Source organism: Purpureocillium lilacinum (assembly GCF_023168085.1).
Source record: "Purpureocillium lilacinum CBS 284.36 DNA, scaffold_8, whole genome shotgun sequence".
In the NCBI taxonomy this organism is placed as follows: Eukaryota; Fungi; Ascomycota; class Sordariomycetes; order Hypocreales; family Ophiocordycipitaceae; genus Purpureocillium; species Purpureocillium lilacinum.
Genome location: NW_027072118.1, coordinates 2,230,304 through 2,247,053, shown reverse-complemented (window position 1 = coordinate 2,247,053; position 16,750 = coordinate 2,230,304). Strand labels below are relative to the sequence as shown.

The window sequence follows — 16,750 nt, the reverse complement described above, 5'->3', positions numbered from 1 at the left end:
GGCTGGCGTGAATGGCTGCTTAACTGACAATACATATTACAGACGCAAAGAACCGTGCCTCACTTACACATGCATGATTACGCAGTCTGTTGGGATTGGTTCCAGCGAACCCAAGGCGGTTACGTGGAGCGACTGCAGGCAGCGACTTTCAGCCAGTGGGGGTTTGGCGCCGACTTCCCAACGCGGCCCGCTGGCCGTCGGCGCTCCATTGTTGGAGACGGGGCTTCCATTGGCGTCCTCCCACCACCACCATCAGCAGGCAGATTCAGCACCACCACCCACCGCGGCTTAGTTCAGTTGCACCCCCAGCTCTTCCTCAACCCGGAAAGCTGCGCCTCCATTGATGCCACCATCGCCCGCCTCGCTGGCTTCTTCTCTCGCCATCCGCAACCCGCGACCAAACGTGTCTTCAACCGCGCCGCGCGTTCGCAAACCATGACCCGCGTGTCCATCTACTCCTCCGCCCTGGTGGCATTTGTTGCCGGTACGTCTGCCCTCTTCCGTCCGAGCCCGATGACGTCGTCGCCGCCTGGGCTGCGTCACGGCCCGCGACCGTCACGATGTCCCCCGCCTGCGGGCTTGGCGCGCGCGCGCGCAGAGACCCGGAAACATGCCTTGCAGGCCTCAGGCTGACATTTTCTTTACGCGACAGCCACGGGAATGATCATAGCCTCCATCGTCACCCCCAACTGGGTCACGTACTCCGTCACGACGCCCAAAGGCGAGCGCTTCGAGAAGCACATCGGCCTGCACAAGAGCTGCTCCAGCCTCGACTCGCCTTCGTGTCGTGACTTTCCTCTCGCGGAGCTGTGCCAGGATGGCGAGCGATACTTTTGTTCGATGTGGCGAACCATCGGCTTCATGGCGTCGTTCGCGACCATCCTGTGTCTTGCCTGCCTCGTGACGTTTGGCGTCATCATGCGAGGCGGCAAGTACAAGCGCGAGACGGGCTGGCCCATCGTGAGCGGCATACTGGCCTTGGTGGCAGCTGTGGAATTCGTCATCATCTCCATCGTGGTACGTATTGCTGTTGCAGCCCTGTAACCGAGAGCCAAGCTGACAAGCAACGCAGGCGTATCTGTTCGATAACGACGACCAGTTTACGATTCCCGGATGGAGTCTCGATTATTCGTGGTATTTGAGCACCGTTAGTGCCGCCATTGCCCTCCTTTCCGCCGTGGGCCTGGCCATCTCGGCCTATGTGCTGCCGCCGGAAGAGGGCTACGAGTTCTTGGAGGATCCGCTCGATGCTTAGGCACGAGGCGTGGTGACCAGACCTTTGGCTGTGTGTGTTCGTTTCTTTGCTATAATCGATACATTTCCTTAATAGCCAGCGCGTGAATCGCGCGGCGGTATAAACGGGTACGGCGTTATGGACCGCCTCTTTGGCATTTACGTTATTCAGGTTAGCGCAACAGGAGAGCTGGGCTCTGTGGAGTTGGTGCGCCGCAACGATAGCACTGAAATCAATATTGATATCACGTTCAAGCAAGACCGGTCAACGTAGCTTTGACTGTTCCTGAAAAGAAATGACCGATGATGGTGAAATGATACCTGGGGTAGCACCGGATGCCAAGCTGCACCGTGTGGGTGGGAGGCGGGGCCTTGTCATGCCGACCCTCCACCCCGCCTTATCGGCGCCTCCCGTGAACTTCAACCTCTTGTCCCACTGTATATTTGCTCTCAGTTGCGGAGTGCTTATACGGAGAACCTACTTTTCGATATCGAGAGTACTTGACTCGAAGCTCGGACCCGAAAGCCCGTACATACTCACCCCTTTTCTTTTCCTCGGAAGTTGGGACGGCAGCGCACCACCATGGCCGGCCTCACGCCCGCGCAGTTGGCCAGCTTCGACCGCGACGGCTACCTCATCATCCCCGGCGCCCTGCGGCCCGACACGGTGGCCGGCCTCCTCGCCGAGACGCGCCGGCTGCTGTCGTCCTTTTCCCTGGCCGACCACCCGCTGACGCGCTTCTCGACGGGCGAGAAGAGCGACCACGTCGGCGACGACTACTTCCTCACGTCGGGGGACAAGGTGCGCTTCTTCTTCGAGGAGGACGCCTTTGACGACGCCGGCAACTTGACCAAGGACAAGGAGCGCGCGGTCAACAAGATCGGGCACGCGCTGCATGCGCTGAGTCCGCCGTTCAAGGCGCTGCTCCTCCCCGATGGTGCCGACGATAAGGACCAAGAGCAGGCCGCCAAGCAGCAGGTGAGTCCCGCGGCGGTGGCACGCTCGCTCGGCTTCCGCGACCCGCGCTGCCTGCAGAGCATGGTCATCTGCAAGCAGCCCGAGATCGGGGGCGCCGTGCCACCGCACCAGGACTCGACCTTCCTGTACACGGACCCGCCCTCGGCCGTGGGCTTCTGGTACGCGCTCGAGGACGCGACGCTCGAGAACGGCTGCCTGAGCTTCCTGCCTGGGTCGCACCGCTGGGCGCCCGTGGGGAAGCGGCTCGTGCGCAAGCCCGGCGACGCGGGCACCGAGATGGTGGACAATGACGGGCCGCGGTTCCCCGGCGCGAGCGGTGCGCAAGAGCAGCAGCAGCAGCAGGAGGGCGCGAATGGGGAGGGCGATGCAGCGGCCTATGTGCCTGGCGAGGTCAAGGCGGGGGATCTGGTGCTCATCCATGGCAATTTGCTGCATAAGAGCGAGAGAAACACCAGCCAGAAGGGGAGGATAATCTACACATTCCACATCATCGAGTGGGAAGGTACCAACTACGACAAGCGCAACTGGCTGCAGCCCCCGGCAGAAGGGTTCACAAAATTGTACGCCTAAGGACTGGTTTGCGGCGCGGGCCAGCTATGGATCTAAGATGCGGAGCCGATGAGCATCATATAAGCGTCAGTGGCAGTGGGGAAGCGTTTCCAAGCGACGTGTGTCTATATCTAAGCTATGTCTATACAAGTTGACTTGGCCAACCCCATAGGGTGTTCTGGCCTACATGAAACCTGGGTATCTGAATCCGACTCATGACAAGCCGCAAAATGGTACAGTCTATGCCGTCCAGCTCTTGTCCCTCACAAACTCGCATCGTGTACAAAGCGCTGGCCACCGCAGCCCTACTCGTCATCATCGCTCTCTTCGTCGTTTGAATCCGACTCCGAGTCAGAGTCGTCCTCGGACGACGAAGATGAGGAGCTACTTGACGAGTCATATCCATCGACCGACTTGGCATCCACCGAATCCTCCTCATCGTCGTCAGACTCGTCTGAGGAGCTGTCGCTGCTTGTGTCCGAGTCCGACTCCGACTCCGACTCGGAGCTGCTGCTGTCGTCCATGTTGACACGCAGCTTCCGCCTCCGCTTGCCAGTGCCGTCGTTGAGCCTTAGCCTCTTGTCTGTCCCGGAGCCCCTGGCTGTGTTGGTGTCGCTGGTGACTATGGTCTCCGACGACTGGGTCGTGCGGCTGTCATCCGTCTGCTCGCCATCCGAAAGCTCATCGATGATCATTTCGGCGCGCATGCGCTTCACCAGACGGCGGATGACAATGTCTGGGTCCTCGGCTGAAGCAACGTACTCCACTTCGTTGTACCCCTTTCGTTTCTGACCACCTTGTGAGGTTCGCAGAAGGTCGTTGAGCAGCTTTTCGTAGCTGATTTGCTTGGCTTCAACATCCGACGTGCCCGCCGGGAAGGCAGACGCACGGTCCGCGTCGTCCTTTGTCCTTATTTCCATGGCAGTCTCACGCAGCCTCGTCCTGACGAATCCCTTCAAGTCTCTGATGTACTCATAAAAGGCGCCAATGTCAGCGGCAGGAATGCCGTCAGAGTCGAATGCGTGCTTGATGAGGGCGCTTTGTTGATTCTTGTTGAACTTCCAGCTATCGCGTGACGTCTTCCACTGCTGCAGGTACTGGAGGGCGGTTGCGAGGTCCAAAGGGGGTGCGGGCTTCTGCTTCTTGGCAGGCCCCTTGCTCTTCTTGGGTTTCTGGGGCTGTTTCTGCTTGGACGGCTGCTTGGTGGTGTCGCCGTTGGTGGTTGGAGGGTTTCCGTTCTTTGTCGGAGTGTCTCCAAACGAAACAGACTTGGTCTTCTTTTTCGGCTCGGCATTTCCATCGTCGGCCTCCCTGCGAGGCTTTTTAATATCCAGAGAGGGCTCGGAACCCGGCGGGGCGTCGAGTTTTCGTTTGTTCGAGTGACTCTTGTGCTGGGTGCTGCTTGGGTGCCCAACTGCCGGGGTGCCGCCCGGTGCGGGCTCGGGTGCAGCAGTAGGCCCCTTGAGCTTTAGGCCCAATCGTTTCCAAGCTGGCACGCGCTGTGACGCCGTACGCTCGGTGGACGACATCATGTTGGGCTCGATCGGGCAGTCTTCTAGTCGAAATTTTCCTGTGGCAGTTGAGGCGAGGGTGAGGAATGGACGCTGTGCGCCGCCCTGGTTGTTGGCTGAGTCGTCGTCAGATCACGTCGCAAGCAGGTCAAGATCTGCAGCGTCTGCTCCCTGTGCTGCAGCGAAGCCCTGTTCTCGTCGGAGTGCACCGTCCAGACTGGTGCGCCTCACTTTTATTGCCGTGCAGCGATAGAAGCCGTGGGTTGTGGTGAGAAGGTCTTGCCTCAGAGTCTGGTTCGGGCAGCTTTTTTTTCCCTGGACGGGGCCTCCCGCTTTTAGTGACGGCCTCAGGGACAGGGATGCCCCACGCTGATTCTGGCTTGCAATTCGAACTCTTCTTTGATATCCTCAGTCTAACTGATTCGCACGGATCCTCTGTTTGGCGATGACAACTGATACGCTCGCCTTGAAGTGGCTGGGTAAGAGGGATGACGCCAGTGATGTCTGAATGGAATGGCCAGTGCCGTGTGAGGACGAGCCAAAGATGAGATTGGGCATCAACCCCCGTGCAGAAGTGGGTAAACAGATGCAGGAGCTTTTTTGGCAGACACAAGCTAAGCTACGTTGTGAGACCAGGCTGCCCAGGCAGGGAATTTGGCGGGTCGGTATTCATGCCTCAGGCCGAAACCGCCCTGACGAGGCAGAACATCAGCCTTCCGAGCATCCGCCAATGAGGTTCCACCTGCAACCTACGGCTCCAGGCAAGCTCCAGCTAACGTAACGCGTCCCTGTCGTCGAGCTCCATCTGGTCGTCGCCATCCGCTCTACCTCCAAGCACTACTCCTCTCCGCAACATCACTCAAGAACCCGCCTCGGAAGCCTCAGCGAATTCATCGGTTCAGACTGCCCTGATCAGGGCCACCCACTTCACACAATGTCTGGTGCGTCGAAACCTCCAGAGGCCGGAGCTTGACGTCAGCCGTGGACTGTTCGCTAACGGTGGTGCCATCGCAGCGAGCGCATACGACCGACACATTACCATCTTTGCCGACAATGGTCGCCTGTACCAAGTCGGTGCGTCATATTCCACATCCTATGCCAGCGATCGACGAATGCCGAGGGGCTGGCTTCGTAACCCAGCATAGGAACCATGGAGTAGCGACTGACAATTCGGACAGAGTATGCCTTCAAGGCCATCACAGCGGCAAACATCATGTCGGTAGGCGTGAGGGGAAAGGACTGCGCTGTCGTCCTATCCCAGAAGAAGGTTCCGGTAGGCTTGCCCCTCACGATGGGGTGTATTGACTGGCTGCTGACACCGCGCTCCACAGGACAAGCTCATCGACCCGGCGTCCGTCTCGCACATCTTCCAGATCTCCCCCTCGGTCGGCTGCGTCATCACAGGCTCCATTGCCGATGCTAGGGCGTTCGCGCAACGAGCCCAGGGCGAGGCCGCCGAGTTCCGGTACAAGTTTGGCTATGAGATGCCCGCCGACGTCCTGGCCAAGCGCCTGGCCAACATCAGCCAAGTCTACACGCAGCGGGTGAGTTCGTTGATAAACATACTGCCGCAATTGAGATTCTGACTCTGTAAAGGCGTACATGCGGCCATACGGCGTGGCTACGACCATCATCGCCCTCGACTCCGAGTTCGGCCCGCAGCTGTTCAAGTGCGACCCCGCCGGCTACTACATTGGCTACAAGGGCACCGCGGCCGGCCCCAAGCAGCAGGAGGCTCTGAATCATCTCGAGAAGAAGCTGCGCAACAAGGACCACGCCGAGGGTAGCTGGGAGGAGGTTGTGGAGCTGGCGATTACGACCTTGAGCACGGTCCTGAGCATGGACTTCAAGAAGGGGGAGATTGAGATTGGCATCGTTGGCGGCCCGCGCAAGGACGGGAAGGAGGGAACGGACCCGTCGTTCCGCATGCTCACCGAGGACGAGATTGACGACAGATTACAAGCCATCGCCGAGAAGGACTAAGGCTTCAGGCTGGCGTCGCGGAAGGATGCAGGCCGGTGGAAGTGCGACACGACTGGGGAGTCGCATTTCGTGTTCTAGTAGCTAAAGACATGTGCAATAGAGTCCAGCTTATGCCGAAATCCGTTTATGCGCGACACGTGGGATGCTGAGGCGTTCCAGGCTATGAGCCCGGAGCCAAGGATGTCTCGAACTGCGATTATTGGGAAGCTGCTCCGGCAGCTTCCACGTAGCTATCGCGCTTGCTTGTAGAGGACTCCGTTTGCGATCTTTGAATGTACTGCCAGGCCTGACGTCGAACAAGCGAGTGGTTGTTGGTGGTCGCACTGTCGCACAGCTGGGCGGATAAACACGCCAGCCGCGGTCCCCACTGTCTTGCGCCCCAACGTCACCTGGGCACCTACCACCTAGCGCGGTACCTGAAGCGACATCCGGGTCATTCAGACATCGCAATTCCAGACCTTCATCGCCAACTCACGCTTTGCCAGATCTCCGACGCGAGTGGCCTCACGCCACCGGGGAAGCTGCCGCCGCCATGTCTGTCATTCTTTGCACAGGTATTGACCCTCTTGCGCGACGCAACACATCGTTCTGAGCTGACACGGGCCTCACCCAGCGGGCTACGATCACACGATCAGGTTCGCGCTTCCGCCTCCTGGACGCTCGACGGCGGGCCCCTGGTGCTAACTCGGCGATGCAGGTTCTGGGAGGCGCTCTCCGGAATATGCTCGCGCACGATCCAGCACCCGGACTCGCAGGTCAACCGCCTCTGCATCTCGCCAGACAAGCGCTTCCTCGCCGCGGCGGGCCACCACACGGTCAAGCTCTACGACATCAAGTCGACGAACCCGAACCCGCTCCTGACGTTCGAGGGCCACACGGGCAACATCACGGGCGTCGCGTTCCACTGCGAGGGCAAGTGGATGGTGACGAGCTCCGAGGACGGCACCGTCAAGATTTGGGAGACGCGCACAGGCTCCATTCAGCGCAGCTACAACCACGGCCATCCTGTCAACGATGTCGTGATCCATCCGAACCAAGGCGAGATCATCAGCTGCGACCGGTCCGGCAGCGTGAGGATCTGGGACTTGGCGGAGAACCAGTGCGCACACGACCTGATGCCCGAGGAGGACGTTCCCGTGTCGAGCGTGACGGTGGCGAGCGACGGCACGCTCCTCTGCGCCGCAACCACCACTGTACGTTTTGCCCTCGCGAGACGTATGCACTGACAGAGGTACGGACTAACTGCGGCCAGGGAAATGTGTTTGTGTGGACGCTGCTGCAGGTGTTCAATGGCACCAAGATCCTACCAGTGACGCACTTTAGCGCGCACAAGGAGTACATTACGAGAATCCTCCTGTCGCCCGACGTGAAGAAGCTGGCGACGTGCAGCGCGGACCACACGGCCAAGATCTGGGAGGTCAAGGACGCGAAGCCGCGGCCCGAGTCAGAGGCCGAGCCGAAGCCGTTCCCGCTCGAGGCGACGTTGACAGGCCACCAGCGATGGGTCTGGGACTGCGCCTTCAGCGCTGACTCTGCGTACCTGGTGACGGCCTGCTCGGACCACTACGCCCGGCTGTGGGAGGTGCACAGCCAGCAGATCATCCGCCAGTACAACGGCCACCACCGCGGGGCGGTTTGCGTGGCGCTGAACGACTACTCGGAGACGCGGTAACTGCATACTGGAGGGTTACTTGTGGTCACAGACGGGAGATGTGATACTGAGGGCTAGACCCTGCGGATGGGATGCTTGGAACTCTGTGCCAGCCCCTCCCAGGGAACGACTGCACACGGCAGCTGAGACGATTGTGATACCAAGACGGCCAAAGGCGCGGCTGAGGCGTAGGGCCGATGTCAGCGCGGGTGTGATTTTATCGGGACATGCTCCGCCAAGGCGCTCGGAGTTGAAGGACTGTCGTATAGGCATAGGGAGAATGCAAATGCAACTACTTTTCTTTTTTGCATCGTATGGTTGCCTCTGGGACGTGTCTCTCGGTTACGAGGTAAGTCGGCGCGCCTGGCTATGCGATTGGATCCGCGGCGCTGTTAAGACTGGATACGATGGGATGCGATGCTACATTACGTGTGTCGCGCGGAAAGCTGACAGCTCCCCAAGGGAGATTATTAGGACCGCGACACCGTGACACGTCAGTCGACGTCCAGGCAAGGGGATGCCGGGTAGGGCTGGCTGAAGCCAAGCCAAGCTCGCTTTGCGCCGGGCAATGACCGGTTGGATGTCGAGAGAGCGGGCTGCCTGCCGGCCGGGGGTTCCTGCTGTCAGGCCCCCGGTTGAGGAGAGGGCGGCCGATCCCTCGTCTCCCTGCCGCATCATCATCAACGTTGCATACTACCATGTCTTATGTCCGTCGTACCCATCAAGCCATGTAGATGCTACGGTGCGTACATGTAATTTTTGCTTTGTTGAAGCTCGGCTTCGGCGGGCGGATGCAGGAGCGTTTGCCCGCGGTGGTGGTGGCGAGACGAATCCGGTCGCGTGACACGGGAAAGATTCGACGGTATAATTACTTTTTTTGTACGTAGTTACACGGTGGGCAAGCATAATAGGGAAGCGAGATGTGGTTGCATGTATTATGTATCATGTACGTAGTTGCGATGACGGGGGGTACCTTACCTAGTTAGTAGGTTGTGGACGTCGAGGCCGCCGGGAGGGCCGCAGTGTCTCAGGTTCCAATTAAGTATATCGCCTTGCGCGACCATGAAAGGTTTGGGGGCGTACGGGCAGCAAGTACCTTCAATGGCTAGGTGGTACGGACGGGAGCTTGGTACCTCGAGCTCCCGCTGCAGATTCGGTGGCTTCCAACTCGGATGGGAAGCCCAAGTTGGGTGAGCCGGGGAACTGACAGGTGCCAAAGCCGCGAGGGGACAGACATGTAGGGCGACCAACGGCGCGGCGCAGGTGACATGCCCCTCGGCAGTGCACCCATGGATGCAACCTGCATTGAACACACCATCCACGGTCTGGCCCAGATTGACGCGCGCTGCAGGCGGGACGTCTGACTGACGGCCTCCGTCCAGGCGCGTTCAGCCCCAGGGAGCCATCGATGGCTGGGCCTCGCAGCGTAGGCAAGCGCCGCCAATGGGGTCCGTTCCACGGCGTCGGGACTCCCGTCGTGTGGATCGTCGACGGTGCAGCGCGACCCCTGTCCAGCGCCGCTCAGCCTTGCCTTGATGCGCCACAGGGGGAGCCATTGGCTTTTTTCCTTCCACCCGCCGGCCTTGCTCCCGTCGCGAATCTCGGCCAAGGGGAGGGGCCCATCGGGCGAGTCTCCCCAACTCGCCCGAGAGGGAACGAGAGAGCGAGTGGAGGGGACCAGAGGGTGGGGTGCCCTTGCCTGGCATCGCCTGGCATCCTGGGTGCCTCTCATGCAGCTCCCCCCTCCCCGAATTCTAGAAGGGCGTCAACAAGGGGTCCTCCAGCTGGACAGGGGCAACGGCATCCGTGGCCGTCCGGGAGGTGGGCGGGAGGGCGGAGGACCCGTGAGGACCCGTGATACAGTGGATGTCGTCAAGGCGCGAGAGTGCGTGAGACCCGGCGCCCCGGGTGGCTGCCGACTCCATATTTTCGCCGTCGCGGCCGCGGTCACGGGGCTGTTGCGGCGTGCGGGCGTTTCACGTGCGGTGCGGGTTTTGTCGACTTGCGACGGCGTTGTGCTTGGCGAGGAGGAGCGGGATGTGAACCTTGCAATCTGGTAATCAGCATCTTCCCGCGGCCTGAATGAGGCGGGCCGTGGCGCCGGACGACGGCACGACGTCGACCACGTTGATGGATCCTCTCGTCACCGCCCCCCCCTCCATCCCGCCCCTCCTGGCGGAAACCGACGATTATGAGACGCCTCCGGCCGTGCACGGGGTGCCACCTTTTGTCGTCTGGCGGCGCTCGCGTCATTGATCCCCGAGGTTTAGTTCCCGACGAACGCGAGCAACCGGGTCCGGACCCGGGACGAGCAGATATGCGGGCGGGGACCATGGCTAGCACCGTCGCACCCGAGACACGGGAGCCCCGTTGACGGGACCTCAGGCATGGAGGAGTATTGGATTCTAGATCCCGACGTACTCACGTACCTAACGTACTCCCGCGACCTGTGTCATGACGACGTCAATGGTCGTGGGGGTTGTCAGGGAGGCAATGACACTGACAAGCGCGGCCAGAAGCCAAGCCTGTCGACGGTCTTTTTGATCTTGGCGCCGGGGGGGAGGGGGTTTATTTTTGGTTCCTCGAGTCTCATGCATGATCGTCCGTGCAGGTATTAGTACACACTTGCCTTGGGCGCGGATAATTGGGGAGGCAATGCGGGCTCCTGATAAGCTGGCCAGGTGCTTTGCAGATGCTGGTGCAGTCGAGGCGGCCCTCCATGGGTGCCCAGCTGCCTGCCGGCTGGGTGGTCGTCTGGCCTTAGCGCGCTGGGTCCCCTCCCCCCCAAAGAGACGCCCAGGGTCCTCCTGCCACTGGACGCAGCAAGCGCATGTTGATTTTGGGGAGGGATGGATGGGAATTCCATTGCACGGGCTGGCTGGCGGGATGTTGTGCGCACGGACGGAGATCCACAGGCGCTTTGTAAGCCCCGCCCGGGGCGCGCTGCCGGAAAGGGGAATAGCGCACCCGTCATGGCGCTGGCTGCTAAAGTATGGGTCCGGACATGCCCAACGGGCCAACGTCAACCGCCGGGGCGAGAACGACCGACGACGACACTTCACCACCACCACCACCACCACCACTACCGCACAACACCACGTTGGGGCCACTATCGGACGAACCCATCAATTCGCCCCCGCCCCCTCACGACATCCAACTCGTGAACACGTTTTAGCAGCCGCAGCCGCAGCCGCAGCCGCGCCTCCTTCGGAACTGGACCAATCGAGACCAGCCCATTTGCCCATTTCTCTCACCCTCCCTCCTCACCCTTTTCCGCATCCAGAACTTCATCGGAGGAGAAAAAACTCCCACTCGCGGAGACACGTGCGCCGCAGACATACAGACGCACAGACGCGCGCACGCAAGACGCCATGGCATCAGCAGCAGCAGCAGCAGCAGCCAGCGGCGGCCAAGCAGCTCCACCATCATCGGACCCGGCATCCCCGTCGCCGCCGCCGCCCGTCTTCAACTACATCCTCTCCTTTGTGCTCGTCGGCCTCGCCTGGGGCCTCACCACGCCCTTCATCCGCGCCGCCGCGCGCTCCCACCGCCCGCCCCCGCACCCGCTGCTCGACAGCCCCCGCGTGCGCGCCTCGTGGCTGCGCGCCCGCCTGCTGCGCGCCTTCTTCGCCGTCGTCGACCTGCTGCGCAACCCGCGCTACGCCGTCCCGCTGCTGCTCAACCTCACCGGCAGCGTCTGGTTCTTTCTCCTCATTGGGCAGGCCGGTGAGTCCCGTCTCTCTTCCCTCCTCTTCCTCTTCCGCTTCCCCTTTGTCTCTCTCTCTCCTCCAGCCTCATACCCCCCCGGGCCGACGTATCTCGCAGTAGCTCCTCTCTTCCCTCCCCGTCCCCCCCTCCCCCTCCCCTCCGCTTTTCCACTTCACCCCCATCGTGCATGATGCATGATGCAGACAGTCACATGCAACCTGCGATGCGTGCGTGCATGCGCCATGCTAGCCACCGCCCCCCGGCCAGCAACGATCGAGGCTGACGATATCCGTGCGCGCGCCCCCAGAGCTGAGTTTAACCGTGCCCATTGTCAACACCATGGCCTTTCTCTTCACCGTCCTCGGCGAGTGGTACGTCGAGGGCAAGGTCATTAGCAGGGGTAAGCCTGTCTCCCAACGACCTCGCTTATGACGAGCGCTGAACTTGACGACGCTAGATACCGGCATTGGCATGGCCCTTTCATTAGGCGGAATCGCCCTGTGCGTACATAGCAAGACGTGACGTTGGCGGATGCATGCCCTATATCAGCCATGTTAAGATCTACGCTAGCCCATAATAACCCTGACGATGATGCGATATGGCTCCTGTTCCGCACGTGCACCAGAGATTCCAAGAACGAGTGTATCACAAATCGACTGCCCCGGGCAGTGTCTTGCACTATTACGACAAGGAAAGCCTGTTCCCAATGCAACTCTCCGTCTAGAATACCCTGTCCGTCCTTCTATGCCTCGTAAAATCCCAATCAGTCATTGCGTCCCGAAACCCGCCTCGAGGCGACCAGCGCCAGGCAATGTAAAAGTCACTCCACGCGCCACCTTTTCCCTTGTTCCCCAGGCCTGCTCAATATAACTGGTCCCCGTCACACGTCGTCATCGTCGTAGCTTCGCTTAGCCACGTTTGTCCCCTCCGCGTCGCATCGTGGGTGCTGTTGCTGGTATATGCTGATCCGGCCGTTCAAAGAATAAGCTGAAAAGGCCGTCAATGGTCGCTCCCGTAGCATTACGATTAGGCGCTTCGTTGTCGTCTCTGTTTGCTCGTCTTTTCTGTTCTAGTCATGTAGGCCGTTTCACTTCGAAAATCAACGCTGCCGCGCCCGCAGCCACCGCAGAACGCTCCTCAGGCTCGGATCTTCCACCGTCCAGCGGCCAAGGATCTGATCTGACGCGGCGAGCTCGGTGTAGACGGACTCGTCTGTTATGGAAGCCAGCTCCTGTTTCGCGGCAGAGTACCGCGTTGCACAATTAGCAAACTATTGTCCGACCGGAGGGGAAGCGAAATCAAAATCGGTTTGTGCAACCCGCCCTGAGGTGAAGATTCAGTGCCACGTACCACGCGCAGTTGCTGATCGCAAGCCTGCAGTTGAGGCTGGACCCCGGCATAGGGTCGGTTGCCCTGGAGGATCTGGCTTCTATACTCGATCCACCGTTGGGCTGCGCCCTGGCGCATGTAAATCTTTTGTCCCTGATGTCGTCTCGAGAAGGCGTCGAGTAGAACCCTGTTCCCCGTTCCGAACGCACGGCGTAATTAGTTCACAATGCCGTCGCAATTCCGGCTAGCTCACCGATTCAGGGAACCCCAGTCGAGACTTCGGGTCAGGGTTCACCGGCACGGGGCTGCGTTCGCGGGAGGGGTAAAGAGGCGACGCACTGCTTCAGCTCGGCCTTGGTCTGCTCCTCCTCGCCGCCATGGGTGACCGGCACTCTCGTATCGGCGGCGCACTCGAGGATGTGATGGCCGTCGATCGCGCACTGTCGCATAGCCGCCCAGCCCTCCGTGTAATAGTCTTCTGCGTTGTCCGACTCTGCGGGCGCGTTCGCAATATAGTACTGCAGCGTCCGGAAGTCGGCCAGGATCTCTGCGACTCGAGCGGTGCGGCATTCGTTCACTGCAAACGAGAGCCAACAACGGGCCATGCGTCAGTGTCTGCTCACACTCCGTGGCATGTGCGGGTTTTCTTTGGGGCCTGGCATCTCGAGATGTTGTCTCGGCTCGCACATACGAGTGTCTCGAAAGATGCACCTCGAGAATGCCGGCGGGGAGGGGTCAAGGAAATGGGCATCAGACTGCCGCCGCGACCTACATCCGTCCATGATCCCCACCATGGAGCCCTCAACGTACGAACGGGTGACGGAGAAAGTCGAGGTGGACATTTGAGGTGTCGGTGGGTATCGAAGTCTTGCAAAGCGGCTGCGGTGGGATCAAGGTCGGAAGCGAGACGAGGGCGGCGATGCAGCGCTACAAATACATGTCGAGGCTTCTTCCGCACAAAGAAGGGGGTTTGCGGCGTGGGCGTAGTCTTCGCCTTGGGACGAAAAGCAAGCAAGGCCTGAGAGCCGTTCGTGGGTGCGGGAGGAGAGGAGACGAAGTTGCTGGGCGCAAATTAATGTACAAGGAGGTCACGAACCCGAGGCTGGCGCGGAGCGGACAAGAGGGCCACACAGCTCGTCGACTTGGTCCAGCGGCCGACCTGGGTCGAGGACAGTCCCACCATAAGCCGCTTGTGCATCATGATCGTCCCGGGTGATGGCAGAGGCCCGGGGACGGCCGTTTGTTGGGATGAGCCAGCGATCCAACGGCAGCGGCTTCAACGGCATCCAATGGCTCGAGACCTACCTGCATGCCTAGCTGCCACGGTGCATACGGCAACAGCGTCTGGCGGAGCGATGCAGCACTTCCCCCACGGGTCCCGGCGGGCGAGTGAAGGCTCGACAACGATGAGAGGGCGAGAAGGCTGGACCAGGCTGGACCATCAGCTAGCACAAGCCCCGAGAAGACACCAACGAGAAGCCGAGCCTTGCCAATGGGGTCCGTGGCCCCGGGCGGGCGAGTGCACCGCCGAGCATCGTGTCGTTGCAAGCTCAAAGCTGGACCGAAACCCACTCCCCAGCTGCTGTCTAGCAGCTCCATTGCCCAACCGGATCGTTGGGTCGGCCTTGCTCCATTCTTGCAGAACCATATCTCCTTTGGCCCGCTCTCTTGGTTCGCGGGCGAAGGCCGTGATGGGCAGGCAGCAAGAGATGCAGACCCATCGAAGCTAGACGGGGGACGGGGATGGAGAATGAGGAAACGAGTGGCAGCCAGTCCATGCGAGACAGGCCCTGAATGGCAACGACAACGTCGACATGACGACAACTCTGCCATAGGGGTGCCCGCACCCTGGGGCCGCATCGACAAGAGTGGGAATGTGTGTCCGCGGGTGCCACATTCGTGGAGCCGTGGGCCAGGGCTCATGTGCGTCCCCTCCCCTCCAACCCTGGGCGCCCTCCAAGCTGCTGCCCATGCCCATGCCCATGCCCTTGCCCTTGCCCGTGCATCACCAGGGCTCGTGCAGCAACAGCCCGAGAAGCGCCTCGCCGGGGCTTACACGACATGCTGGGACCGCAGAGAGCTGGGGCCATGTGGGGAAGCCAGGCACCTCGCAGGCCTGGCGGCGGGTGCACAGGGCGAGCGGCGACGTTGCGTTGGGGAGGCGGTTCTACTCCTGCAGTGTCACGACGGCGCGCAGTGAGTGAGATCGAGGCCCGAAGGTGGACTGGAGTCACTGGACGAGACCCTGTCCGCAGAGAGGTGGATAACGGACAAGGGGGCGCGCGTGGCGTCGGCGTCGGCGTCGGCGACGGCGCGGTGACGGTGGCTGCGGAAGCGAGGGCGGAAGCGGCGCGTTAACGTGAGCAGCGAACGGCGGCGGCGGGATGCGACTGTCTCTGCCCAATGCCCGTGTGTCTCGCAGTTGTGAATTTCTGGCGGCCGCCCAGAAAGGCGAAGCTCAGCTATCGCTCGACAGCGCCAGCTTTGCCGTTCCGGGTGCAACTACGGCCAAGGGCGACGGGACCTGCATGGTTCAAGGGCCAATGGCGCTCCCCGGACCGCCCGCCGGACCCTTACTTTGTCTAGGGTGGGCGCTGGGCAATGGCGATCGGCCTCTTCGACGACGGGTTCGCCTTCGGTTCGCCCACGGGATTGGAGCGCACGGTGAGAGCAAATGACGGCGCAGAAATTGAAAGCCGAAAGAGTGAGTACCTTGTGTCGTCGCCGCGCGGAGGGGGAAGGAGGAGCAGCACCAGCAGCACGAGGTGGAGGAGGAAGCGGACGAGGACGGGTGAAGTGGGGATTGGCCAGGGCTCACGAAACGACGAGCCCCGAAAGCACGGAAGGTGCGAGCGCGGCGAATGTTGGCAGTGGCAGGCAAGACCGGCCGGCCGGGCAGCGGCCGTGATTGGCAGCGCACCTGTTTTCTTACGCATCTGCCATTGACGGTGACCTTGACGTGAAAGACACGGAAGGCACGGCAGAATGGCCACAATTTAAACCCTTGGACTGTGGCACACACCGCTGCTCCCAAAAGGCAGGTACGGTTGTGCTTCGTTTTGACTTTAATTATCATCATTATTGTTATTTCCACCCTCTTCTCCATCTGCCCCGTGACTTCCCACAAAAGTTCCCCCATGTCCTACCATAAGACGACCCGCATGCCTGCCTCACGGCCTCGAGTGGCATTCACCATGATCAAACGTCTGGGCACAATACATATCGACTGCCCAGGTAGGGGTCGTAAGCGGTCATCCACCTTCGCCATCTTCTGCTTCCGTTGTCACCGCGCGATTCCCGAGTGTGCCGCTCACGTTGGTGTCGTCGTCGCCGTTTCGGCCGAGATCTCGCCGTCCACACCGAAGCCCCCGGTGCCCGTCCCTCGAATAGGCTTGGCCACTTGCGTCTTTGGAATTGCTTGTTCCAGCGCGCCAGGGCTCCTCGATGTCGTGCGTCGCATTGACCGACCGATGAAACCTTGGAGCTCCGTCACAGGCCACCAATGGATCCATGCCTGACGTCCCGTCCCGGCTCCCGCCCCGGCCACCACCAGACTGCATGATCAGGCACCACGGTGGGGCGGCTCCGGACAGTGACATTCCGCCGCCGTGCCTGTCGTTCGTTCCCTGGCGATCTGGCGTCGCCAGCCGCTCCCTCGGCTCCCCGGGCCGCCAGGGTGACGACTTATTAACACACTTGCTATACCCCGACCCGACTCCAATCTCTCAAGCCCATGGCCCATGGGTGCTAAACGAGGAACGCCTGTTTTTGCTTTGTACGCCGTGCTCCGTACTCACCGACACGACG

The 16,750-nt window shown here is 60.9% G+C and overlaps 7 protein-coding genes across 7 annotated transcripts; 5 read left to right on the top strand and 2 right to left on the bottom strand.

The window, feature by feature from the left end:
• Positions 1 to 435: 435 nt before the first annotated feature.
• On the top strand, positions 436 to 1,255 carry PLICBS_010408 (uncharacterized protein; the record flags this gene model as incomplete). The annotated part of the gene is made up of 3 exons (XM_065601930.1): positions 436 to 484; positions 653 to 1,017; positions 1,073 to 1,255. 3 exons carry the CDS (start codon positions 436 to 438, stop codon positions 1,253 to 1,255), a joined length of 597 nt encoding a protein of 198 aa, XP_065458002.1.
• Positions 1,256 to 1,816: 561 nt separating this feature from the next.
• On the top strand, positions 1,817 to 2,782 carry PLICBS_010407 (uncharacterized protein; the record flags this gene model as incomplete). The annotated part of the gene is made up of 1 exon (XM_018326479.2): positions 1,817 to 2,782. The coding sequence occupies one exon, from the start codon at positions 1,817 to 1,819 to the stop codon at positions 2,780 to 2,782; it is 966 nt and encodes a 321-aa protein (XP_018174798.2).
• A 284-nt stretch (positions 2,783 to 3,066) lies between these two features.
• Positions 3,067 to 4,293, bottom strand: PLICBS_010406 (uncharacterized protein; the record flags this gene model as incomplete). The annotated part of the gene is made up of 1 exon (XM_018326480.2): positions 3,067 to 4,293. The coding sequence occupies one exon, from the start codon at positions 4,291 to 4,293 to the stop codon at positions 3,067 to 3,069; it is 1,227 nt and encodes a 408-aa protein (XP_018174799.2).
• Positions 4,294 to 5,206: 913 nt separating this feature from the next.
• On the top strand, positions 5,207 to 6,255 carry PLICBS_010405 (proteasome subunit YC7alpha/Y8 (protease yscE subunit 7); the record flags this gene model as incomplete). The annotated part of the gene is made up of 5 exons (XM_018326481.1): positions 5,207 to 5,213; positions 5,287 to 5,346; positions 5,451 to 5,545; positions 5,604 to 5,816; positions 5,869 to 6,255. The coding sequence occupies 5 exons, from the start codon at positions 5,207 to 5,209 to the stop codon at positions 6,253 to 6,255; spliced, it is 762 nt and encodes a 253-aa protein (XP_018174800.1).
• A 532-nt stretch (positions 6,256 to 6,787) lies between these two features.
• Positions 6,788 to 7,927, top strand: PLICBS_010404 (TOR complex subunit lst8; the record flags this gene model as incomplete). The annotated part of the gene is made up of 4 exons (XM_018326482.2): positions 6,788 to 6,809; positions 6,869 to 6,890; positions 6,953 to 7,448; positions 7,508 to 7,927. The coding sequence occupies 4 exons, from the start codon at positions 6,788 to 6,790 to the stop codon at positions 7,925 to 7,927; spliced, it is 960 nt and encodes a 319-aa protein (XP_018174801.1).
• Positions 7,928 to 11,277: 3,350 nt separating this feature from the next.
• Positions 11,278 to 12,136, top strand: PLICBS_010403 (uncharacterized protein; the record flags this gene model as incomplete). The annotated part of the gene is made up of 3 exons (XM_018326484.1): positions 11,278 to 11,632; positions 11,922 to 12,014; positions 12,072 to 12,136. The coding sequence occupies 3 exons, from the start codon at positions 11,278 to 11,280 to the stop codon at positions 12,134 to 12,136; spliced, it is 513 nt and encodes a 170-aa protein (XP_018174803.1).
• A 577-nt stretch (positions 12,137 to 12,713) lies between these two features.
• PLICBS_010402 (uncharacterized protein) lies at positions 12,714 to 13,785 on the bottom strand (the record flags this gene model as incomplete). Its single annotated transcript, XM_065601929.1, has 4 exons — positions 12,714 to 12,845; positions 12,965 to 13,130; positions 13,283 to 13,520; positions 13,716 to 13,785. 4 exons carry the CDS (start codon positions 13,783 to 13,785, stop codon positions 12,714 to 12,716), a joined length of 606 nt encoding a protein of 201 aa, XP_065458001.1.
• Between the last annotated feature and the right edge of the window lie 2,965 nt (positions 13,786 to 16,750).